At 40.3% G+C, this 26,540-nt stretch overlaps 1 protein-coding gene across 25 annotated transcripts in view; it reads left to right on the forward strand.

Annotated features, from left to right (window-relative positions):
* The window catches only part of LOC122759084 (calcium-activated potassium channel subunit alpha-1), an 88,623-nt gene that overhangs the window by 25,194 nt on the left and 36,889 nt on the right, over positions 1–26,540 (forward strand). For 24 of the 25 annotated variants that reach the window (XM_044013612.1, XM_044013605.1, XM_044013627.1 and 21 more), the window contains exons 3-5: positions 17,695–17,756; positions 22,203–22,296; positions 22,377–22,488. In XM_044013612.1, the coding sequence (XP_043869547.1) occupies positions 17,695–17,756; positions 22,203–22,296; positions 22,377–22,488 (268 nt within the window). Of the gene's footprint in view, positions 1–17,694; positions 17,757–22,202; positions 22,297–22,376; positions 22,489–25,108; positions 25,567–26,540 lie in introns of those variants that run through there. The other variant, XM_044013626.1, reaches the window with a different exon arrangement.

Raw genomic sequence — 26,540 nt, forward strand, 5'->3', positions numbered from 1 at the left:
CCGTTTGTCTCGCCCCGTGTCTGCACATCCTCGCGCTGTGCTCGTGGGGCTGAATCCTTGCAGCAGTTATCCAATGACAGTTATGGTCGACCAGCACTGTTTTGGCACAAGCAAACAGTGTAGTATAATTAGTTTGTGAATTTGCAATCGTGTTCACATGGAAACCAAAGATGAAGAGGGTGGAGACAATATTCTAATTATCTTCAAAAGCTAATTCATATGAAGAAATTGTCCGTCCCCAGTTCTGCTCTCCAGATTCGACTGAAAGCCGTACAATGTGGCAATTATTGGAAATCGAGCTCACTGAGTCTTGAAAAGTCACAAGAGGGTTAACTGAAAGCAAATTAAAAATGAAATAAGAGACAGTATAACACAATATAACACACACACACAAGTCATTAAATACAATTCATATTCAGTGTGAAGCGTAACTTGTGCTCCGGCTGGTGAAAGCCTCCATGAGGTTTTCAAACTCATTCGTTCCTTGGTTCTTACAGGAAATGCAGACATGAAGGAGGTGTAAATGTGGGAACTATTTTTACTCAGGCACTTTGCAACACACAGACTTTTCCTCTGCAAACTGAGTTTAGTTCATTTACACGGCAATTTCGAAGAAAAACAAACAAACCACTATTTGGAGGTTAATAGAATAGGAAACGAATTTGGTCCTCGCTCTGTGAGCTAAAATGCAATTATATTGTACCCACCTGCAGAAAATAAATGTAATCGTGCGCATTAATATCTCAGAACCGTTCGCCACGACAGGTCCATGTCGACGTTCCTGCCTCTCAGTTCCCCTCTCATGCATCATACGTCGCCTCAAAGCTTAAAAATACATGCGACTGCCATTGTGCTCATCTTCCCACATGCAGAGCATGAGTTACATTTTAATACGCAGTAGGAATTTCCATTTCCATTGTGGGCACAGAGCAAAGTTTCAATCTCTCGCTTTTCTCTCTCAGCAGCGAGAATAAAAACCCTCCTCTCGAAAGTAGCTGCCAGAGAAGTGAGTCATAACATTTAACTTCAAACTCTTCTTTTTCTCACATAAAGACATTGGAGAACTTTTTTCATCTCCGTTTCCTTTTGTATGTTGTTGCTTTCCACAGTGAGAGGCAAATGAATTACAAACTCATTTCTGCTGAGAGACAGAGAGAGAGAACCAGTGAGAGTTTAGGGGAATACTAAGCTCTTAACACTTCACTGTGAGAGTGGTTGGGCTGCTTCCTGCAGGGCTTAAATCGTGGCTAAGCCATTATGGGATTTGGGCTTCTACACTGCATATTTTGATTATGGGTATTTTAATATGTGTATAATGGTGCGGTGTGTACTAGAATACGTCTATTTTTAGTGAAGCAGAACATGCTGTTTTGGTCAAATGAAAGTCTGTTTTTATTTGACTCAATCTTGTCACAATAGACTTTAAGACACATCGTGACAAAGAGATGCTTCAATTGGCTGGAGCCAAAAAAAAAGGTCCAAGGACAGCAACACTCATAGATCAGATCACTCACTATATACAGTGACCAGTGTCAAACAAACAGAGGATCAGTTTTCAGGCAGTTACAGTGCAACATATACAACATGAAACACAAACTGAGAGCTTGTGTGGAGCTGCCAAGGGTTTATGACAGGATCCAGTGTCAAAGGAGCTTCTCCTCCATTATTTTTTTAAGCATCTGTTCAATATGGATGATAGACAGAAGATGAAAGCATGTGATCATTGTTTTAACCTTTACTGGTTAACCACACTCCACTTAACAAAGATTACACCGCAATTCTATTTAGACGTCAGGCGTATTTAAAGTAGCAGAGTAATAAATCCAAATGGCACGGACATAAACGATAGTACCCGTAACTTAATATTTTATTGTACAAACGCGAGAAGCAATCACTGCCAACGAGCGACTTCTGCAACTCCAAATACAGTAAGACATCTGCATCTCCTCTCTTCCTGAGCTAATGACTCCAGCTGTCTGTGCTTTGAACGGTGTCTTGTCCACACTGCATTTTACAGATCTTTCCATAGACGTTCAATAGGATTAAGATCAGGATAAATTCAGAATAATCCAGTGTTTTTATTTCCCAACAGTCTGGTGGATATTAACTAAGCAAACACTGCTAAGCAGAAGGCGTGTTTATGTCCTTAAAAACTGAAGGATATTCGCATTTGTTTGTCAAGACATATGTTTTTGAAAATGTGCCGTTGGTGGTTTTTCAGTGACAGCTGTGGCAGAGGAAAAACTGGTATAAAATCTGCCGAATACAAACATACAGTGAATTTGAACAGAAGGAAGGAGACGAGAGAGAAAATAAGATAACCATGCCATAAAAACACTTAAATGACAGCAGTAAAGGGAGTGGCAGCAAATATTACATAAGCCAAACAGAACCGCCTGTTATTTTTCACATCATTTTATTTGCCTGTATACAACAGTGGCATAAATCAATTATTCTATAACTATTCTATTACTAACTCGCAAGTAACACCAATGTAGAAGAAGATATAGGTTATTATTTTATCTTTTGGGATTAGCTGATTGGAAATCTCGTTCCTCATACAGCCTTCACTTGCAGTTACAAAGCTGTAATTCAGTCACCAACTCCATTTTGTGCCGCATTACTTTACACACGCACACCCAACATGTTTCCAAAGTGCAGCGGCGTCGTGTTAATCAGCTGCACTTTTATGCAAATCGGATGAATTGTAATTTGGCTCATTTCCATGGAAAGTAAACACTGCGCCACTATGACAACTTGCAGTAAAGCAAATGTTTGAAGGACGAGTTTGAATAGAAAACAGAGAGTCACCTGCTGGTTATATGGAATAATGAAGTGAAGTGACTCAGTCAGTGGCCTTGTTTGTGAATGTGTGCTGTATCATTTTTTTAGGCTGTTTCGTGACTCCACACATATTGTACAAGAATGGCTGAACAAAACTAACAATAAGTACATTGTTAGGTCAAGTTAATTTTACTATCAGATTATGCAAAAGGGTCAGTCGGGTTTTAAATATACGCCTTTAATTACTTTTAACCAATTTTTCTCAGGTTTGTCGTAATTCTTCATGTGAAAAAACACAACTTGGCAAAAAATTATCTTATGACAAAAGTAAAATTTGGCCCCACTGAATATAATGTTTGTTTTATGCATTGCATTTGCTGCTGTCGCTACTGCTCCAGATTAACTCTGTGTCTGGCAAAGTACATGAACGACACGCTGGAATTAAATGTATTGACTCTAGTACAGATTAAACAGAGAGAAAGACACATGAGAGAAAATTAGATTAACTAATAGTCTCGAAACATTGATGTGACAGCAGCAAGTCAAACAGAGCATCATTTTATATATGTTAACTATACCGTAATAAATCAATATTTATGCAAGAAATTTCTGCGAGCTTCAATATGACGACAGCAGTCAATAATACAATGGATAAGTTATAAATTTTAATTTTATTTTACATGAATATTATATATTTTTCAGCTGGGATTAGCTGATTGGAAAGTATGTTCCAGTAAATTCCAAGTTGAGCTGCTAAGTTCACACTTTCCCTTTTGCCCCATTACTTTCCAATGTCTCAAAGCACCAGAGTCGCAGTCTTTATTAGTTGTAATTCCACGCAAATAAGACGAACTGGAACGGCAACTCGGCTCATTTCTAAATTTCTTACATCTAAATTTTGAGCAAACGCCACCTTATCATGAAAACTTGGCATGGAGCAAATATGTGAAGGTTATTTTTTAACAGAGCATCACGATCAGATTGTATAGAATAACAATGTGAGTGTGACTCAGTGGCCTCGTTCATGAATGTACCTGTAATTTTTCATGCTGTTGAAGTCGATGCTTAGGTTTGACACACATGCAGATCTGAGAGAACATGCTCTTATTTACACAAAGACGGGAGCAGCGTGGAGGATTACTCACCGCAGGTTTAACATTTTTTTTGTGTAAACAGTGAAAAGGTGATGCAGTGTTGTGGTGAAACGGTTCATTTACACTCATCAGGCCTCAGCAGCAAAGCTCGGTGACTCACTCTGCTCTCATTACTTTGTTACACTTTTCTTTCCTTCCTCTGCTCCCATTGTCCTGTGGAAAGAAATCAATCTGCTTATTTTACTTAGCTGATGAGCAAAGCTCTTAAGAAACATCTAAGCCCATTTTTTCCTTTTTGTTATTCCCAGTGGGAACCTGCGCTAGCCTTTTACTCCACACTGTGTTTTGTGCAGTTCACTGAACTGCACAGATTAGAGCTCAGTGTTTTGATGCAGGGATACAGAGCAAAGCAGGAAGTGCGAGTCTCTATAGACACCCCGCAGACACGCCCCCAGAAAAACCTGAGTTTACTGTATTTTGATGACATTTCCTCTGTGGTCTTCACTGTATAAGGGAACAGTGCACATTTTCAATATTCAAAATTGTTCAATATGACACATCCTTTCTATCTCAGAATGAAAAAATAATCATTTTGTCATTGTCATTTGGAAAAAGTTATCCATCCACACTCATCTAAAATGAGTACAGCTGTACTTACGCCGGGCCTGTACGTCGCAGACCTTGAGCATGTGCGCTGTGTACAAACCTTTTTTGATTTTTTTTTACCTTAATTCGAGTAAGTATACATTACAACGCATACATTACAGGGCGACTAAGCAAAGAATATAAAAGTGAAGCAAATAAACCTCTAGATAGATCTCTAAACACAAGAGGAGAATGACGGCAATGATGAAGATAACGAGGCAAGGCTGTAGATGCGATAAAATAACGTTTGCGGATTCACCAAGACTCGTTTTCTTGTGCCTCTCTAGGCTGGATACCTGTAGAGAGTGTCATTTTATTACACAGTGCAGGTCATTATGTTAAACAATGCTGTTTGTTCACTCCCTGACCCAGTTTCAGGTTTGTCAGTTTCACCTCAGTCACCAGAGAGACACAATCAGTTCATCAGTTCATAGTCCATTTATATTGATGCAGTATAAAAACATCTTTTACTTTCATAACTGATTTGCATACGTTTTTTTTGTTGCCTATTGCAACCAACTGAATGTTGAAGTGTACAGTATATGATAAACTATGACATAAAAGCATGAAAAGCCCTCCTCATAGTCAGTGTTGGATTTGTCCATTCATTCAAAATCTAATTTCATGTTACAGCAGAGTAAGTAGAGCTTCGCTTCCCTCACATTCCATGACAACAGACACATCTGTGCAGTCTGACTCGCTAACATATAATGGTGTTCTCGCAAACAGACTTGACGTCAAGAGAAAACCCAGGAGACTCATCAGGGACGCAATTTAATGTCAGGTGTAAACAGTCACATTTAGTTTGTTTTATAGGTGTATGGGTTTTTACAAGAATTGTTGTTGTGTGTAAATAGTCCACGCCGGTAATTACGTTTGGGTTGTCGCCCAGTGACTGCACACAACAGAACAGCCAAATTATATTTGCATGTTTTATTTTTGTGCTGTAGGCAAAGTAAGTTTGTCACACAAAAGAGTCGTATGAAGTTGGTTGGTACAACACAGCGTCCATTGTTTTGCTCGTCTTTCCTTTCCCTTAAATGTCAGGTTCAAGTGGAGTTGGGTGATGGGTGACATTTTTATTTATTTACTTTATTTCACTTTTTTGGAAGAGCTCTAACTTCAACAGTAAAGTCTCTCTCAGACATTCATTTTCATGAATCACTCAACCACCTGTTCATTTTGCCGCTGGATTCCCTGCAGATACAAATGCATCCACCTTCAGAAATGATGACGTTAGCACTGAATAGCAGGTCTATCCCTCTGGAAATACTGTAATGCTGGTGTGATCCCTGTGAGACAGAGAAATCCTTTAAACCCACTGGTCTAACTCCCCAAGTATAAAAGTTGCAGGCAAAATATTCAGAGATACACAGAAGGAGCCTGAATATTACATATGGATTCACTCAGATCCTCCTGACACAGACACACACATACAAACACACAGTATGACAACAGATACACCTGTACGGTCTCTGATTTGTTAATACAAAAATCATATTTTGATTTTGCTCATTAGGTTTGGCTTTTGGTTTTCATGGGATTTGGGGTGCCGGTGATATAAAAAATAATCTGGCAGAGAAAAAACCCACTTAAACCCACTGGTCTTACTCCCGAGTGTAAAAGTTGCAGGCAAAATATTCATAAAAATACAGACGCAGCCTGAATATTACATCCAGGCTCTCTCCAGATGGTCGTGTGAGGGTTTCCAGGGACTGCAATTTTTTACTATTCTGTTCATACGTGTGCATGTGTTGTACTCCATTATCTCACCCCCATGAACAGTGTCGCCGATGTATAATTCAGTGCTGAATTCATTAAGTTATCATGGATCCCTGGGCTGCTCATGTTTATAATATTAAAATATATACTCATGAACCAGTGGAACAGCCTCATCTTCTTATTCTTATTTTAACACCAGGCTTTTTTCCCCTCACTTTCAAAATGTCATCTTTGTTCTGAGGTCTGGGTGTGGTCCAAGATGAAACACACGCCCTGACAATTATTCAACTGCAAGATGACACACAGTGCGTGCAATTACAGCAAGGTGACAAGATTAGCACATAGTGTTAACGTTTGTCATTAAGTTGCCATTAGTACATTTTTTTGGTCTTTGTTTGAGGTTTGTGGTGACGGTGATTTGTTTCTCCATCGAAAGCAAACTGACACTACACTATCATTTATGTATTCTGATAATGAACACAGCCATTCATGTGCTCACATCTCTGATAAACCTGTCCACGGGGTGGACAGAGAACTGTGACACACGAGCAATGTCAGCTCCGTGTCCCTCCAATTTCCCTCGGTGGTGAATCACTTTCAGACTGTCGGAGCAGTTTGGGCACAGGTTCCTTATATAAGACTGTCAATAATGAGATAAACATTGTATAAGATCATCATCCCTTCCCGTTTTTATAATCTGACTGTTATCTTGTCTGATGATGATTAATTTCACACTTTACCCAAAGCCTGCACTTTAAGCCACTCTGGAGTCGCACATGAATTAACAAATTGACACGCTGATAATAACTGTGTCTGATGAGTTTAAATCCCACTCAAACTTTGCAGCTGAGGAACACAAGTCCAGTTATTTAATTCACCGAGTGTCCAGACCTGCAACTTTCCTGTGGCATCCGTGGATGAAAACACCTGACCAGACAAACAAAGGTTCCTACACGTATACAAATGACTGCTAATGCTAATGCCTTGTCTAAGATTTAGGTTGTCAAATAGCATTCATGTATTGCATCACTGTCTCGGCAACAGTTGTCTCGCTGTTACAAGGAAACAACGTAGAGTATGTGCTAGTGATTTGCACCTCAATAACAGTCACAGAATCAGAGACACAAAACTCACAGAAAAATATATTTAAAGTTCCATTTTAACTTGGCTGTCCAGGTTGATAGAGCCCGATAGTGGAAAACATGTTAATGATGTTAATAATGAGAGTGTTGTCGGCTACAAACCAACACAATTAAGCTCTGTGAGGCTGAGAGCAACTGCAAAGTAAAGCATCGCTGTGTATTTTGCCTCCAAACACAAGAAAGGCTGTCATTCTTATACATTTGAAAGCCTCTGCTTGTAAAAGTGAAACGCATGTTCTGGTCTGTCTGTCTGTCTGTCTGTCCAGCAGCTGCAGACACATGGCAGCGTCTGTAAATCAAGGCCCTTGCCTCAAGCACATACAAAAAAGGCTGATTCTAACGCTTATTGTAAGAACTTATGCACGTATTCAAACACATTCAGTTTCACACTGGAACTATTACACAACGCTTTCCATATACAACAGGTAACATAGCGTCACGGCCACATCCACTTTTAATATCCCACGGTGCTGCTGTTACCATGGTTACACCACAGCTCCTTTACTGTGACAGTGCATAACAGCCATTGCAGCTTTAAGACTGTGCTGCTCACACAGACACATTACGAAGGGGCCCATTTACAATATGTTCATCTTCACAATAATTCTGAGTGACAATCACCTCAGATGTAACAAAACACACTACACAGTGTGTTACCACATACGACAGTGTGCACTCACTGCTTGCCGATGCTTCAAACTCAACTCAAGTTCCAGCTCCAGACACTTTTCCTTTCTGTCTGTGACCTTGTCATCAGAACACGGCGGAGCACCTTTCCAGTGCTGCTGTGATTTGGACTGTTAAATCATATTTCCTCATTCTCACACACACACGCACACACACACACACAATGGGAAGGTTATATTAAGATCACTCTATTGCTTGAGGAGGATGCCAGGCTTCAGGAGAACCATCCAACACCCCCATTAGTATGCGTGTTGTGTTCCTGCCTGTCGCCCACAGTGCGCAGCACACGCAGACACAGCCATCGAGTACATGTCAAGGCTGAACAGGGATGCAGCCCGATCTGTCATTTTATTTTAAACATCACATTTGCATTCACAACTAATGCCTGTGTGTGCTCGTGTAATTGAGCAACTGATTTAGTTTGTTTGTCTGTGAACAGGTAAGTGCAAACACACTTGGATTTCACTGTTGTCATCACATATTAGACCAGTCAACAAGTCTTATCTTGTGTTTTCAACACTTGTTACTCTGTAACCCTGTTGTTCTTTTGAGACAATGATGTCATTATTATGTATAGTGAATACACCTGCAGTATATAGCACTCTATATATGTATAGTGTGTATAAATCCAAAGATGAATTCTTTGCTGTTGGTACATTTGTGACTCATCTAACCAGATGATGTTTTCTTATGCAATGGAGATATCACGGCCAGAGAAAACATGTCACACCTATTAATATTCTTTCTACCAACAGAAAAGAAAACGTTCCCGTATCTCATGAGCTGGAACTTGTCACTTCACAATCTGGGATGTTTGTACTAGGCTTACAAAACGTTTACTTAAGGTTAGTTCGGTTTGGCAATTACTTCAAGGTACCAGGAGGAAACCAATGGTGGGAAGCAGGAGAGAACATTCATCCGAATGAAATGAATGAATATTAATTAAAAGCCATTTGCTCACTTAAGAATCGAGCAGAAGTCAGCCGTAGCTCAGCTGTCACTCTCGTCCATCGACTCTAACTTCCGTTTTCACACGTCCTCATTCTTTCTTCTCTTACTCTCACAATTGTACCATTGTATTCTCTAGTACATTTAATTAAATTGCTGGAGGTCAAACTTTTAATTCTCATACTTAAGGTAATTTATGGCTCTTGATTGATTGGTATGCATGTGTGAGGGTGTGCACACTGTCAGCTGGTATGAGACTTAGATAAACGTTGCACTGTATGACACTGTGTTCAACTTTAGGAGGTCCCAGTTGAACAACTTACTCAATTGTCCAACATTGTCCAACAGGTTAGATAAAACTATGTAATATATACAGTTTAATAATCACATGCATGCATTTATCCCAAATTTCTATATTTACAGTTAAAGTATAAAACTGAAGGATGTTTCAGTGAGACATTTACTGAGGTGATTTACTTCTTTTAGCTCCTTATTCATGATCCTGATTCCTTTTTACTTCTTTCCTTCCTCTTCCTTCCCATTTTACACCTTTACAGTGTAGTGCTGTAATGTAACAAAGTATAAATACTTTGTTATTACACTTAAGTACACAATTCACATATCTACACTTTATTTATTTTTCTAGCAACTTTTAATTTTCCTCGAACTATCTTTGTTACTTGTTACTACCAAATAAAATCAGAAGAATAAGTTGGTAATGGTCTGTATTTATATAGAGCTTTTCTAGTCTTGATGAGCAGCTTTACACTACAGTTTTGCCATTCACACACATACAGACTAGCAGAGCCAGGGATTTGACCCACAACCTTCCAGTCGAAAGACAACGCGCCCTACCACTGAGCCACCATGGCTCATTCCTTACACCCCGCTTTTAATACTTTTAAAACTTCTAAAACTTAAGTATATTTTATATCAGAAAATTACATTTGATACTTAAGTACAGTAAATGTCATATACTTTACCTAAAAGTAATATTATAAAAAGTGACTTTTTATAATATAAAAATGTATCTCACCAGTAAATAAAAAAATGTTCTGGTACTTTTGAGATACTTCCATCCATCGACTTCATGGCAAAATGTCAATCAGAATGAACACTTTACTGATTGTCAATCATCAACCCAAACGGGGCAGTTTAAACTGGATTATCATGTAGCCCGACGTGTGGCCTGCCAAATGCAATGTGCACTGTGAATGCTCCAAATAGAGAGTTGAGCCATCCGAAGGTCATCAGGAGGTCAGTGGGTATCATAATTCATCAAGGCATCCGTTAGGCGGCCAGTCCCCCCAAACAGCCAGACAATAATAACAATAGCTTGAGATTGTGGAGCTGAAGTTGCCACACGTGCCACAGATGCCCTCTCAGTCACAAAGGACCTGATGTTGGACAGTAATAACACTGTAAATGCTTCACATGTTCATCCACGGTCCATGTGTTTGTCACCGCTCTTGCAAATATGCTGATTTACTTCGAAGTTATCATCCGGTCAATAGTAACAAAGTTGAGTTAATGAAGGCAGCAATTGTGATGTGAGAGACTGCTACTATTCTGTTACAAAGACATTTACAGTCGCTCTAAATCTATTGGAGGAATATGGACAGCAACTCAAAATGGATTCAATTTCAACTACACAAAAAAAAAACAAAGAAATTGGAGTGTTGATTTCTTCCTAAAGCTTTTGTTGTTTTCAATTTTAAAACGTGACAAAAAACCTTCGATTGATTCAAACTGAGGAACTGTTAAGCCAAGTATCACAGTCCAATTCCTTTTGAAAGACTTGTTATGTGTGAAGGAAATTTCAGCAAAGGTTGTTGGAATAAAGTATTCAAACAGATGTTCTGAGTTGGGTATTTATTGAAGCTTCACGACAGCGGTGATACAGAGAGAACAACAAGATGCAGCCTCTGCGTGAGCGGAGTGAGGAGTCTGCAAAAGCATAGCTCCATGCATCTTTCATCACAAGAAACGAAACACCTGTTCTTTTATTGTGGTTTAAGCAATGAGCCGCAGCAGGTTGTGTTTGTGACGTATTTACTTCATAAAACCATGCATGTAAAACAGCTTTTTTTTTTGCGGAACACATACATTCCTGAGTTAGATAGAGCGCATTGACGTAAGAGGAAATGAATGGGGGGCTGAGAAAAACTAGAACAACTATTTACACTGGAGATTCCAGGTCTAAGTCAGGAGAATCATCATCATCAAAATAGTCAGGCAGAGGGAAAAGGTCTTGTGTGTCGTCCTCACGGTCGTTTGTCAACCACTTTCAGGAAAACCGCGCGACAGCATGGAATACAACATGGAATTATAACAGCACGTCTACTGCAAGATGTGTTTGAACTGTCTGAAGTAGCGGAGAGTTGACTGTGGATGGCAGAAAAACCAGATACTGTATAGTTAGTGATTCTTTGAGTGTTGAAATGCACATAATTGAGTCCCAAATACAACCATTTCGTCGTTGCAACAGTTCCCAAAATAGGAATCGAAACAACCATTTCCTTGTTTGTGTCGAGAAGATGGTATTCGGGCGGAACAGAGCCCATGTCTCCTGCGGCCATTAGAGAGGCTACTAAACCTTCTCCTTCAGCCGATCATGGATGGCGTTTGTATGGTGACCATATTTTAGTACTAGCCGCTGAACGTGAGATGTCCTCTGCTCCCAGAGGGCGGATGTGAAGGCCTTACTCGCTGACATTATTCCTCGTTGGGGAACTCCAGAAAGATTGTCCTCAGACAATGGCTCCCACTTTGCAAACAAAGTCAAAAGTGAGCGAGGACTGAGACATCAGAAAACATTGCAGTTACCACGTACATAAGTCACAAGTAATAACTTTGTACATTGTACAGGGTTCATAAGGTTACAAAGAGGACAGAGTGCATAAGTAATAACTTTGATATAACATATGTCATGAAGAGGAAAACTTGTGCTGCAAAGGTCAGTAATTGCACCGCTCAGCTTCAGAGTGACATCATTCTCTTTTGTGCACATCTGTTTTTGGTGTGTGTGTGTGTGTGTGGCATTTGAGGACAGACAGATGGGCTGACTGGAATTCACTAGGACAGTCCTTAGGTCATTTTATTTTGCAAAGCAGCACAATGTACTTGGGTAATCTGCGCAGAGCCAGACAGTGACCCATGAGGAGCATTGGGTCGGGGACTCAGTGCTCCACTGAACCGTATATGCTGCACACAAAGACAAAGACATGGTCAGTTGACGGCCCACTCGCATCCCTGGAATCCCACCATTGACAACTTTGATCCCACCGATCACATGGCTTCGAGGGAATATGGAACTAACTGACCCCAGATTCTTCTGAATCCTGTTTTTAGATACAGCAGCAGCTCAGAGTGACACAACGACCAACTGCAGACATGTTTGTGTCCTAACTGAATATCAACGAGCTGAACTGCTGTAGCAGCACTGTGATTTTGACTCAGATGATGATCTGAATTATACCATTATCTTTTACAAAAAGTGTATTTTCTTAATAGAATGCTTTGTGCCAATATTCGGTAAAACATCCTTCTTCCCCTTGTGTTATTTAAAAAAAATACTCTACATCGATGCAAACCTTACAAACCCACAACCTTCAAGTTGAAAGACGACTCGCTCTATCACCTTTAACGACAAAAAACACTGAAAATATCAAATTCCATTTTTTCCTGCAAGTTATTGCTATTGTGATTAAATGTGTGAGTTCACACCAGTCAGGTCATTTGATTGGACAAGGGGCATTCCACTAGTTCTTGGACATTTAACTATTGTACCACTCTGCTTCATAAAAATGTGTTCATAAAAATCATGATTACACTAACTGTCAGTCACTAGCTTAACACTACATTTTGAGGAACTACAGTATGCCAAAAAGATTGACATTTCTCCAGAGATAATGTTTGAGATTCAAATGGACAAATTGTTCCAAGAGTGAGGAAATTAACTTTTCTCTGTAGCATCTCGTGAAAAATACATGAGAAAAATTCCACCGTCTATCTGTAGCCCAGGAGAGAGCAAACTGTGATGGACAGCTTCTGGTAAACCACAGTTCTCTGAGGAGTAAACCAGCTGTTCCTAACTGTTCCTAACCAGGACGTGCACACACATCTACACCAACCACAGCCCGAGAGCCACGGCCATACAGAGAGTGAGGGAGATCGTGGAGGAGCACAATGAATTACTATGTGTCGTAAACACAAAAAAATACAGTCTAAACAAAAATGAGTAGAGCAGGAAGGGAATGGAACAACATTCTGTCAGATCAAAATGTTCATTTGCCAGATTCAAACAACTAAAGTGGCTCTCAACACCTTTTTTTCCCCTCTGGTTTCACAACACGTGCAGTACGTTCAAATAAATGGACATGAATCACAGTATCAGGTCATGACCCAGAGTGTAAAGTAAACTAGTGCGCACAAATACACAAAATGTTTCTGTTGCTAGGCAACAGTCAAGTTGGTCCAGTTGTGGAACTACTTGTGTTGGTGGAGCCAAATAACCGATTAAAGAAAACCTGTTGTAGCTTCTAATTGCCAAACTGTTGTATAAAAGTTATATCATACTCAAGGTCATACTCGAGTACTGAATTTCAAATTGTGTGACTCGATATGAACAGAAAACTGGAACAAAATGATGCCACTAGCTTGCTTTTGCCTGGTTCGTGTCGGGCCCCCGGGGTGAATTTTACCTCTGGCCCCCAAAGTCTCTTGAAACACTCCTGCGTGTTCACGCTGGTCAGTGGTGAGTCATAGTTAAGTGGAGCTGCATGAGTGGGCTCGCTGATGTTTGCACGTTGACTTTTAAATGCTTGAGACCTGTGCACTCTGCAGGGCAGTCACATACTGTGCATCAGAGACAGGAACGTTGGCGATAGTACGTCTGGTTGTTCCTTTTTCTTTAAACTTAATGAATTTTCAAAGATTCACGGTTGAGTTGGAGATTTCAGAGGAAGCAACTGTGTTTTCAGATTTAGTGTTAGAGCTGTGGATTGAGAACAATAATGGAACAAACGTGACGCTGGTTCTTCTTTGACCAGAGCCACATCACTATATATATCATCTATGGGGAATTTATTGCAGCTGAAAAACAATTTTTCCCCTTTAAGCCTGAAATAGCTCACACATGTACACATACATGATCAACAGCAGACTGATTTTCTCCTCTCGGGACACAATGATGCTGACTGTGTTGTGCCAGTAGGACCCGTTCTGTGCCAACAGACACCACTTCAGGAGGAAACGGCAGCACATCTGCGGAAATAAAATGAAGTTGGCTACTGTCAGGGAGACAAAGAGGAAGATCAATCAGGGCAGACAGATGGATGTGCCAGATGGACATGAAGAACACCACTCTCCTTTGTCTGTGAAATGAGAGATACTGTTGTTCACTTGTTCACTACTTGTCTTGTTGATACTTGATTGCAGACTTCCTCTGACAGAGAAGAATGTGTTTTCTATCTGAGACAGTTTCACTGTTGTTTTCTCTTTGATGCAGTTTGATGTAAAACAAAACAAAAACATTTTCAAATCACTTGGTTTTTATGTCAGACAGACTTACATGTATGTCATGTCAGGGATGTTTCAAGGGACTTAAGGGAAGCTAAACCAAAGCGACCACGGGTGTCCGACATCTAACCAAACCACCCCCCTCCTCACCAAGTCACTGACTGACATACCTGCTATTGTTAGCACTGGAAAATAAATGTTATTTTGCAAGGCTTTAAGCCACAATCAAAGAAATCACTTGGATTGAAGAGTTAATTCCTGGTTTTAGGCAGCAAATTAGTGGCATGGGGCCTCTTCAGTTGGTTTTTACTACGGTGTTGTTGCAATCTCCTAAATCCAAGGTGGTTTTCACTAAATTGTTGACTCTGGTTGTGGTCACTCATCTCTGTGAGTCTGAGCTCACTGTGTCTGTCGCCACCAACTATCAAAGCGGTAAAGGTGGCTCAAGATCCAGACATGATGCATCATCATTATCCTGTGACTGATGATGAGCACTGGCCCCTTCGGCCCCCAACCCGGGTCATGGCTACAGCCACTTTGATGTGTGTTTTTATTTACTGCCACCACTGCGTCTTCCTCCGTTGGTGGCATTTGCATTTCGAGGGCTGCACCAATGATGTTGTCCAGTGTCTAAACAAGGACGGTCAGAGAGGCATAAAGAGATTTCTTGCCTTTCAAAGGGGGAGGGTCGATTAAAAATTCATGCGAGTGCTTTTTGTCATTACAGAGCCATCATCAGTGGTTGCAGGTTGACAATGCAATTTCACATCATGGAAATGAATTGGGTTGAGCTCATTCATTATGGATTCCCTTTGGTTTCTTGTTCAGAATGGCCATTGTGTCGTTTCTAAATAGATGAAAGCCAGGTGGGGTCGCAGGTACCGCGGTGGTGTACATCATGATGTCAAACATTTGTTCTGCCGTCTGCCAGAGAACTCTCATATCTTCATATCTGCGACCCTCCTGCTTTAGCTTTTATCCCCATTAGCGTTGGCTAGAAAAAGAGAAAATTAGGACACACGTCCATCTTTGTGTCATCTTCACCTGCTTTATCCTCCACATGACGGTTGCCGGGCTGCTAGTGCCAATCCCGGCTGACATAAAGCTAAAAGGCAGTGGTGACACCCTGGACAGGTCAGGACACACATTGTGTAACAGTATTAAAGAGTTGCTGAGCTGCTGACACAACAATAACAGTTTTGCCCCCCAAATAGAACTGTACTGTTCTGTACACTGTATTGATTCTGATGTGTTGATGCAAACGTGCATGCAAATATTCATGACAGTGTTTCTTTTGTTGTTGTTATATTTAAACCTCCGACTTGTTGTTGGCAGCAGGCTTTGGGCCATTTGATTCTCTCCTACTCCTCTCACTAGAGGATGTTTATGGTGTCTGCCTATCATATTATTTGTACTATAGGTTTAATATGTACCCAAATATTTAAATGCACTTATGTAAGTCGCTTTGGATAAAAGCGTCTGCTAAATGACATGTAATGTAATGTAATATATCGCCTCGCTAATGATATCCCAATATATTACAATAGATGGTATCATCTACCCTGTATTGGAATATATAAATTGTGTATATGAACGGTGTGAACTTGTGGCTCAGGCTCAGGTGACCTACTGTTGAAAGTGTGCTGTATTTAGATAAAAGATTATGTCCTGTACTCTCTATTTTATTTACCTTTTCTGCTTTGACAAGCACAGTGTGACAGCACTCACTTCTAAAGTGTGTGACTGTGTGACAGTAGCGTGAGGTCAGGTGACAACACCGCTTGTTTTCCTGTGTGCTACGTTGACTGAAATGACATGAGAGGGGTCACCTGACGCTCTTGTTTCTCCTCCAAATATCTGGAGCGAGCGGATTTGACTATTTGTATTTACACTTGAGTCTGATTTGCTGTGGCATTAGCTGTTGTGATTAAGTTTCACCTGAGCTCGATCAGTATCAGAGCCAGTGTCACTTGAAGACTCTTGTCCGGTGACACCCCCTGTCCCGCCCCCCCCACCCCACCTCCCGGATCTCATCTTTATTACCCTGCCTTTGCTGAAAGTCTCTCAGTTTACTCCAGGGTTCAGTTTGTGTGCGTTCGCCCAGCTGCTGCTGCTGCTGCTGCTGCTGCAGGCTGCACCCTTCTGTGTTTATGTCTGTGACAGCATTCTGTCACCTCACCCACTCCTCCACTGACAACTTACATGACGGTGTGTTTATTTAGATTATACAGTCACTGATGAGTGAGTTTGTTATGCTTGTTATGCGCCAATGACACCAGAACAAATTCCTTGTATGTGCAAATCGTACTTGGCAATAAAGCTCTTCTGATTCTGATTGTGACACTGCCGTTATAACAAATGCTATAACAAGGTCATATCAAGGGCTGTTGCTATTGCTCATTAATACACATTAAACATCAGCTAATACCATAGACTGTGTATAAAAAGAGTCTAACAGTTGCATAGCCATCACTGGGAGACTCTGCTTGTTGCCAAAAGAACTTCATTTGAAAGGAAGTCTATGGGAAAATGAGCCTTTATCAGTTATAATGTTAGTAAACGTTTTCCTGAGGGGTTAATTGTCTCAATCACTAGTTTTGGGTGTTCTTCAATAGAACATGATGTCAAAGCATGGCGCATATGAGTGGACACCAGTGTGATTGACAGCTGGTATTGTCTAAACACCTCTGAAACGCTCTGGTCAAATCACAATTCTGGATGTTTCAAAACAGGAGTTCAGATTCTTATGGGACACGACTGTTTGCCATTTGGTGAATCCCCAATTTTAAAACTCATCACTGTTGTTATCAGATTACCTTTTGATATCGGAGGATAGTTTATGCTTTTAGTGACTCCCCGTGGCTGGGGTTAAAAGTCGTAAATTCATTTTCTTTGAATTGACTAAGGGTCATCATGATGTCTTAAATCTGTGTTTTATTTTTCATTGTCATCATGCTTCCCAATACGTCTTTAGAATTCTTACTTGCAATTTAATCATAATCAGTCATATGAGGACTGGTATTGATCCATTTGTTGTTGTTTTTTGTATTCTGTAAATCTCCCTGTAACTTAGTTTTCATCTGTCTCTGAGGAATTAGCTGTTGCTGTCACGGTCTTGCTCTGAAATTGATTTTCTTTCTTTCTTTCTACAGGTGGTTCTCGTATTTGCTCTCAGCATCGGAGCCCTTGTAATATACTTCATAGATTCATCTGAGTAAGTAATCCCTTTAAATAACTAAATAGTAAAAATGTCATATTTCACAACTGATCCTAGTATGGCTCATAGTTAATCCTGTGTTTATCCTGTTCCTCTGCAGAACAGCCGAAATGATGAATGTGTTTAATCATTTCTCAAAGTTCAGTGTCTTGTGTGATCTACTCTTTAAAAAAAAAAAAAAAATGGCTGTGGTGCTTTTAACACTTGCAACACAGGAACCTCACCTGAGTAAACCACATCTGGTCCGAAGACTGAAGGATGAGAAGGAGAAATTTAAGAGAAAGGTCAACAAATGAGGTGCAGCTTTGGGTTCATCTGAAATCTTGCCGTTGTCTGAGTCCTTCAGGTTTTGTCCTTACGGCAGCTTTATTAAAATCTAAAGCAAATATGATCTTAATCCAGTCTAAATCACTTAGATGTTGCCTCAGCTCTAAAGATTATAGCAGTGCATTTAAAAATGACATATGCAGCCACTTATGATTCCAACTGCACAGTGTCATAAATCTTTGTATAAATCTGTGTCCACATTCTGCAAAAGAGCCAATAACACTGAGTAGTCTATGGTACATGCTGGCTGTTTTTTTCCCCCCTAATCCCCTTCCAGGTAAACTGCTCTAGGATTAACTCGCCAATGAAATTTGTCTAATCTCGGTGATGAAAGGATCAGAATTTCAAACAGGCAGGAGTTCCTGTTCACAACAATCACCATCGCTCATCAAATTAGAAGCAGCGGAAGACCCTTTCGCTCCATGTGCAACAGTATTCTGATACTGCAGTGTGGTGTGACGGTGTTTGGACAGGATGTGCCACTGAGAGGCAGAGCAGAAAGAAACACACTCGGATAAAAAGCTTTTCTCAAGCCCAGAGGGAGAGATGTTTAGGCAGAGATGAGAAAATGGGCTATAAACGAGTGTAATGTTGTTCACGGTCCTGGAGGTAAACATCCAGTTTTGTTTTTTTTCATAGGACCACAAACGGCTGAGGGCATGGCTTGCGAGCATGATCTCATTTCATTATCTGGACAAGCTTAGCTCGAGTTACAGCCTCACCAGTGCCATCTGTGGCCTCCTGTTCTCATCACAGCGACCGTCAAACCTTTCTCTTTAACCTCTTTGCACCTAAGAAAGGGAGTCGTTAAGTAAACACAGAGGGATTGATGCGGCAGCACCTGCTCTCGCTGTCTTTCAAATGCATACTTTTAAACGTCTTTATCCCAGTTTTCACTCAGGCCTTTCTATTATGTTTTTGCCCAGTACATGAAGCCAGAGAGAGTAGCCAGTTAACTACGCTCAGAGCGACCTCCTAAGTGGCAACAGACTGTAAAAGATACAGCCCTTCCTGTAATTAGTCCTGAGGGGCTGCTGCGGCTGCTGGACAGGCTGACCTGGCAGAGACACATCCACTCGTAGAGAGGACCTCCATCTGCAAGCTGCACAGTGAGGAAGTAACCGGTTATAGGTCCACGGGGATTTTTACTTTGTAAAGTCTGCGTCTATGTAGTTCATCAGTGTTAACACAGTGCGTGTGTCCAGAGTCACAGATACATAAAGCTCATCTATTTGGTCAGACTTCATTATATTTCTTAATCAGATATTTATTATCGTGTCATTTTCTGATTTATGGAACAGAACTTAAACTTGCAATAACTCATTTGCGACAGTCATGTCTTGTCAATCTGCAGAATTAATTTTTTTAGGGTTTGTCACTTTAGAGCAACCACTGTTATGACGTACTATTTCAAAGCAACACGTTCTTAAAAAAGGGAAACAACAGTTTACAGAAAAACTGTTGTTTTTCCTATTTGAAAATCCTTTTTGAAATATCCTCACTGACGCACACAAACAGAACCTCCTTGGCCGAGCCAATAATTCAAAGTAACATCAGGAACTTGTATCAAAAAGCTATGAATGAGTTAACTGTCCGTTCACCCTCAGTGTCTTCAGCGTTGGTTCAGGGAGAGCCAGAGCCGCTGTAGATGGGGGAGGATTTGTGATCCATAACAGGCTCAGATATTTTCCAAACCAGACCTAGTGGAACTTAATTATTTAGTACTGCAGGTCTGCCGCTGTGCTATATGGTCCGTCACCCTGCTATGACAGGGATTTGCCAAGCGGATGCGTCATTACCATGAATGAAGTCAGAACTATTCAACATGCAACCACCAGGAAGACTGGTCAGGTTTTTCTATTCTTCATCATTATTTGTTTCTAACACTGAGAAACAAACACGCAACTTGCCAAAGATTTGAGATGCAACACCAGGAAAAGCTCAAAGCAGCTTCACATCAATGGAAACATGAGACATGAGTGCATTTGTATTATCAGATCACCTTTAAACAAAAACAAAGCGCCCTATTAAAAATATAACTTTGATCTTTTGAAAAGATAAAGATTCCTTTATTGTTGCTGTACGCGTGCACCAGACAGTGAAACTGGGGGCAGAGCTTTCGTTTCAGCAGACGTAGTTTCTTGCGTACATTCACTCAAGCATTCATTGAACGGAATAGAAATAGTAGAATATACTGTAAAATATAGATGTACACAAAATACTCTGTCACCTATGTAAAAGAAAAGTACTATTGCTGTAGAGAAAATTAAATAAATAAATATAAAAGGATACAACCACACAAATACAGTTTAGATCACAGTCACAGCTTGGATATTGCACTTGTTGGCACTAAAAGTAAGACAATGTCCCTTCATTAATGTAGTAAATAAATGAATACATGAATACCGTCTTATTTGGTTCAGCACAAACCCTTCGATAGATATCTAATCATGTCAGTTGAAGAAATCATACGACGACCAGGATAAATTCATGACATACAGCAAAGGGGCATTTAGGGGCAACTCCAGAGTCTGGAGCATTTTCTTGATTTGTGGACATAAAACGTAAGAAGTGTCTTTTAGTTTCTGCTTTGCTGCTGAGGATTTACTGCAATACTGTGTTGACTGGGGTTAGGATGTGTCCATCATCATGTGACCATCATCACTGACCTCTTCGTCACCGACCGGAAAAGCAAACAAGGCTCACTGATGTGCATCCAAATAATCCCCGAGGTATTTTAATGTCACCTCTTGATCTTCGTGAGGACAGAGTTTTATCAAAGGGAGTTTATAGGATTTTTTTCTTCTTCTGTCTTTGACATAACAAAAGCAATTTGATTTAATCCGAGTGGCATCACAGGGGAGAGAGACTGTGACTGTGACTGTGGCTGCAGGGGAAGCTCATGGATAAAAAAAAAAACTACAAACATGCCGCAGAAGATTCAAAATGCTCATCTCTCACGAATGGAGCAGCGTCTGTGCTCCCTCATCAAATATCACACGTCAATAACCTATTTTTCTTTTCATATTGACGTTTACGCAGGTAAAATGAAACAGTTATTGACAGGAACAAACTGTCAGCATATTCATGTACGACGAAGGTTTTCATGGAATTCACTGCTGCCAAAGTACTTAAAGGTCCGATATGTAACATTAAGAGGGTTAGTTGGCATAAATAAAAAATACTACGCATAAGAATGTTTTTACAAGTGTTTATTCGCATTAAAGTGAAAACTGTTTGCTTCCATAGCTTCAGAATAAACCAGTGCCACCCAAAACTGGCTTCATCTTCCATTTGTTTCAGCACTAATATAATTAACAAGCCACTGTTTCCATCGTTGAATATTGCTGTTCTACTGCTCTATATACTTTATTCATGCAAATCTGGACACTAACAAAACTAACAGTTTCTCTCAAGCCTCTTGTTTTGAATGTACAGTATAACCTGTGTCTAGATTATTTTATGCATTAATTTCCCTGGACATGAATTGCACTAAACAACCATACTAACCCTATACTATTCACATTTACTTGGTTAATTATTTCTCTTTATTTGAATTCTTACTGCCAGATACAAGCTTTTTTGAGGGTGAGACTTCACTACATTGTTAGTACTTGCTTTGGCTGCCTGATTTTTTCATAAAAAGAAGACATGAAACCCCTCTGCATGCACTTAACCCTTAAACTACTGCCTTGGCTCTGCATTTCCATCATGTTTGAGTTAATATTTCACTGAAATGTTGTCTATTAGGTGGGAAATGCAGGCGTGAGAAGAAAACGGGTGACATTTTCCATCCTATACTTTATATTCCACAGACAGTTTTGCAGTTATTTAAGGGTTAAACAAGCATTGACAAGTTATTGCTTGTATGACAATGAACTGCATGTCCTTTCTCAACAGAAAACCATTGGAAAATATCACGTATTGCACTCTTTTCAACACTTAAGTTCCTCCTCTTTTGTGTATCCAAAAAAATGCACTTTTCGGCTTTATTTGTGATGAAAAATTACATTTATTGTATATATATATATATATATACACACATATAGATTTTTTGAGTGATTTTACTGTCTTCTTTAGAAGTTCACATAGTTTGTGTCTGTCTCTTTCTAACAGTCCCATCGAGTCCTGTCAGAACTTCTACAAAGACTTCACGCTGCAGATTGACATGGCGTTCAATGTGTTTTTCCTGCTCTACTTCGGCCTCCGCGTAAGTTGAAGTGAAGTCGTTGGTCGATCTTTGCATGTGAACGTCTGCGAATCTCATCGTCCACTTTGAATCGTCCGCAGTTCATTGCTGCCAATGATAAGCTGTGGTTCTGGCTGGAGGTGAACTCAGTGGTGGACTTCTTCACCGTCCCTCCAGTGTTTGTGTCGGTGTATCTGAACAGGAGCTGGCTGGGTAAGGACGCTCACATTTACGTCACTCACACATGCTCATGAACTGTACAAGAGCTGTACAGTACAGTGGAGGGTTTAAGCCCGTATTTCCCAGTGGCCTATGGCGCCACCTGGTGGATTTGCCGTGTGTTACTGTTGTTACTGTTGCCTACCAGTGGAGCAGGAATTCAATTATGCTCTAATTGAAAAACACACAGATGGATAAAAACAAAAAAAAGGCAGTAGGCTTTGTTGGGAGCCTGAACACGAAGTAAATCTACTACATGTGTGAAGATCATCAGTCAGAAAGTTCTGTGAGCAATTAGAGGATTAAAGGCCATGCCCTTTTTTTTATTGTTGTTGTATTTTTATTGTTGTTAAACTTTATTACTGAATTTATCTTATCTGTGCAACAAAGCTGCTGCAGTAGCCTCTAACGGAAAATAACAGCCTCTACTTCCATTATATCATCTTAATCAGTGCAGTTGCATAATGTGCCTGAGTTTTTTTTCTCTGGGCTGATGCAGTTTGACATTTAGTGTCAAAATCTGAGGAGGTGGTTGATGCTGACGCCATCTAGTGGACATAAGAGAGTGTGTCGTTGGAGACGATATAATGTGGACGAGTGTGTGTGTATGAAGAGAATGTCACTGTTTGTTGCATCTTCAGCCATTATACTGTAATGTGGGAAGCAGTTGGGCTATCTTCTATCTCCAGTGGTGACATGAAAAGTGCAATAAGTCATTAATTAAGATTTTTGGGAAGATTATTTCCATCTTAGTAGACAAAGGTTTGTACCTGGGTTCTGTCTGGTCATTTTAAATGCAAAATGTCAAAGTATGCCGCCTATTGCTTTGCCTCATTTGATTCCTTTGAATACAGAATGTATAAATTACTATATAAGTTATACCATGATGGCTTTTTATAATAAAATCTTTATTGGCTCAATTCCATTTAGTTACTTAAGTTCCAGCTTCTCAATATAAATGGCTCTTGTTGGCTCACTGTCACACTGTCACATTGTATCACTGTTTTTTTTTTTTTTGATGAAATTTATAGATTAAAAGCGCTGTTTTTGTCCAGTCAGAATATTGTGGTTACAGGAAAAAAAAAAATCTATTCATGCTGTTGTTTCCTTATTTTCTACAGTAAACACAAGTGGAGCATTTTATCTATCAAACATAATCTCAACCCAAACAACAAGAGGAGTTGGGTTTTAGTGAAACTGTGGTTAAACAGGTGATGAGGTCATAACCAGCTGAGCTTCCTGGACTCATAGCTGTCAACATCTCTCCCATGATCCACACACTCACTAACTGGCGCACAACAAGCTTGCAGGTGTGAACATGACGCACAGAAACACACCGCAGCTGCTAATAAACACAAGAGCATTTTTTCTTTATAATACCTGAATTCAGAAGCTCAAAAGAAAAGTAATCCCGGTAAATATTACAAGGTAAATCAGTCATTTCTTTTCTTCATGAGATAATAATGTGTTTGTGGTGAGCACATGAGCTTTTTTCCTCCCTAGTTAAACAGAAAGCAGCTTTTATTATTATGATGTTGACTGTAATGTCACTGAAAAGTAAATGCTCTGAAATAAACAGCTCTGAATTGAAATCAGGTGTCAGCTGGTATGAGGTCGTTTGACGGAGACTGAGACATTTGTTATTGTGCATGTTATTATTAGAGCAGCGACAGTGGCCTTTTTCGATTGTCCATTCTGTGTTACTGTAGACACACGGACGTGCAACATGACAATGCTCCAGATGTAGATATGAGAGGCTCAATCGAAGCTAACATTTATCTTAGCCTCATATATAGTATTATTGTATAACTACTGGAAACATTGGGAGCTGTACAGTAAAACAACATATGAATGTTGTGTGAATCAAAACTAAGTTGATTTTCAACATTTTTCTCTATTTGATAGAAATGCCAAAATGATGTCCTTAAAATGTCCTTAAATTCCAAATAGTTGTATACAATGTAATTTCGAATAGAACCACTTCACGAAATAAGCACGTAAATCTCTCAGTGTTTTTTGTGGGAATGATTTAGAATACAGACAGGATTTTTGCTGACGACAGAAGTGGCACATATTTCAGGCTTTAATTCACGTGTCAGATTGAATAGATTGTGCAGACTTGGGTCTCAGTCAGCTGCTGCTGCTGCTGCTGCTGCTGCTGTTGCTGCTGCTGCTGCTGCTGCTGCTGCTGCTGCTGTGTTTTTTCCTCTTTGTGGTGACATTTTCCGTGCTGCAGATTTGGCTTTAGTGTCGACGACAATAGCAGTTGTTACATCAGCTGTGATTCATTTAAGGATTATTGCAGAATTGCTCAAGCCACAGAAAAACACAATGTCTGCCAAAGCTTCAGCTTCATGTTTTTATTTATGCTGATCTCTCACAGAACTTTGTTTCCGGCTATAAATATGAGACAAAGATACACAATGTTCTCGTCTGAGATAAGAGAGTGAAATTTGGTTTGTCAGGAGCAGCTGCAGTGTTTGAGGGATGAGATGTGGGTTACATTGTGAAGCCAGCTGATGGACACACTCACTGTCTGGCCTATTCCTTTCCCTGGATGAATCCTAAAGAAGCTTACACTCTAATATCCTGATGGGAAAAGGGTTTGCTTTAAGCTCAGTGAGCGCGCCAGATCGCCACGAGGATGCCACAAAGGTCTGAGGTAAATCGGACGAAAGACCTTCATCAAAAAAAGCGACATTTTCACCATTTATACCATGAGAGCACCTGATTATTATTTCTCTCTTTACTTTTACTTATCTTTTATGTGAAATGAGGCAAGGTGGATACCGAATGGCAAAGAAGGCGATGTGAAGCAGATTTTGGACTTAACTTTGGACACAAGTCATTTATCAGACATGATTCCTACAAAGATGTTAGTGTACAGGGGGCCCGATGGTGGCACACGCTCCGAGACAATAACGAACACGAGAAGGCGAAAGAAGTCGACGGGGGAGCTGTTTCAGAAGGGCTACAGGGTCAGGATGGGCCACGGGCAGGTCACCGACAAAGACGACCAGGACAGTGTCTGCTACAGCTTGGGTGCATGCTTCCATGTAATCTCCTACTGGGGTAAGATCTACAGGACGTCGGAGCGGAGGAAATCTCATCTGAGGCTCAACGCTGGCACGTCCAGAACTCTCTGGACCTGAATGTGTCAGTTGGAGCAGGTTCAGGTTGAGGATTTTCACAGTATTATGCTCCCAGTCTGGCAAAACGCTCACTTTAGAATGAAAAATGATGAGGCACACCACTGTCCACACTGTTGTTGTTGTTGTTGTTGTTTTCACCCAAACATGTACATGTTTCTAGCTGAGTGAGTGCCTGTGATATTTGATTTGTGTCATTTGGCGCTGGCACAAATCTACTCATGCAGGGAAGTTCATGTGCCAGATTAATGCGTGTGGAAATGGATTTGACTTGATGGCTCACTCTTGGCCGAGGTGGCTGTTTATGGTTTATGTTGCAGTGACACTGCAGCGGATACAGCTTTTTTCACAACATGAGCCGGACTATGAATCATTTGGCTTTTAAACTCAGCGAAGAGAACTTTTTTTTTTTTTTGTTACTGCACTGCACCTACATGATGAAACATAAACAAGAAGAAATGAATTATGTGGCTTCAGCCGAGGCTTTTGTAGCCGTCGATTTATGTGTGGACTTTCTGGGGCTTTTTTGGACACAAACAGCCGTAAACAATGGCAGTAAATATACACAGCTTCAAAGATAGGATAGCACAGTCAGACAATAGTGGCGTATAGGAGCTAAGGCGTGTGTTGACAGTGCAGGTTTTTATTGGATATAACGCCGTCCTTGAAGTCTTGGCAACATTATTTTTCTTCTCATAAATGCCCTCAAATTTCAGATTTGACGTCATGTCTGTTTACTCATTCAATTTGGCATGACAGCGTCCACCTGTCTTTACTCTAATCCAGGTTGTTATCCCTTCCACATTCAGCTGGAATGAAAACACCTCTCAGGTGGAAGCTGGCGCTTTGTGAATCTCCCGAGTTACACAGAATGATGAGTTGATGAAGAGAGATCTG

Source organism: Solea senegalensis, linkage group LG18 (assembly GCF_019176455.1).
Source record: "Solea senegalensis isolate Sse05_10M linkage group LG18, IFAPA_SoseM_1, whole genome shotgun sequence".
In the NCBI taxonomy this organism is placed as follows: domain Eukaryota; kingdom Metazoa; phylum Chordata; class Actinopteri; order Pleuronectiformes; family Soleidae; genus Solea; species Solea senegalensis.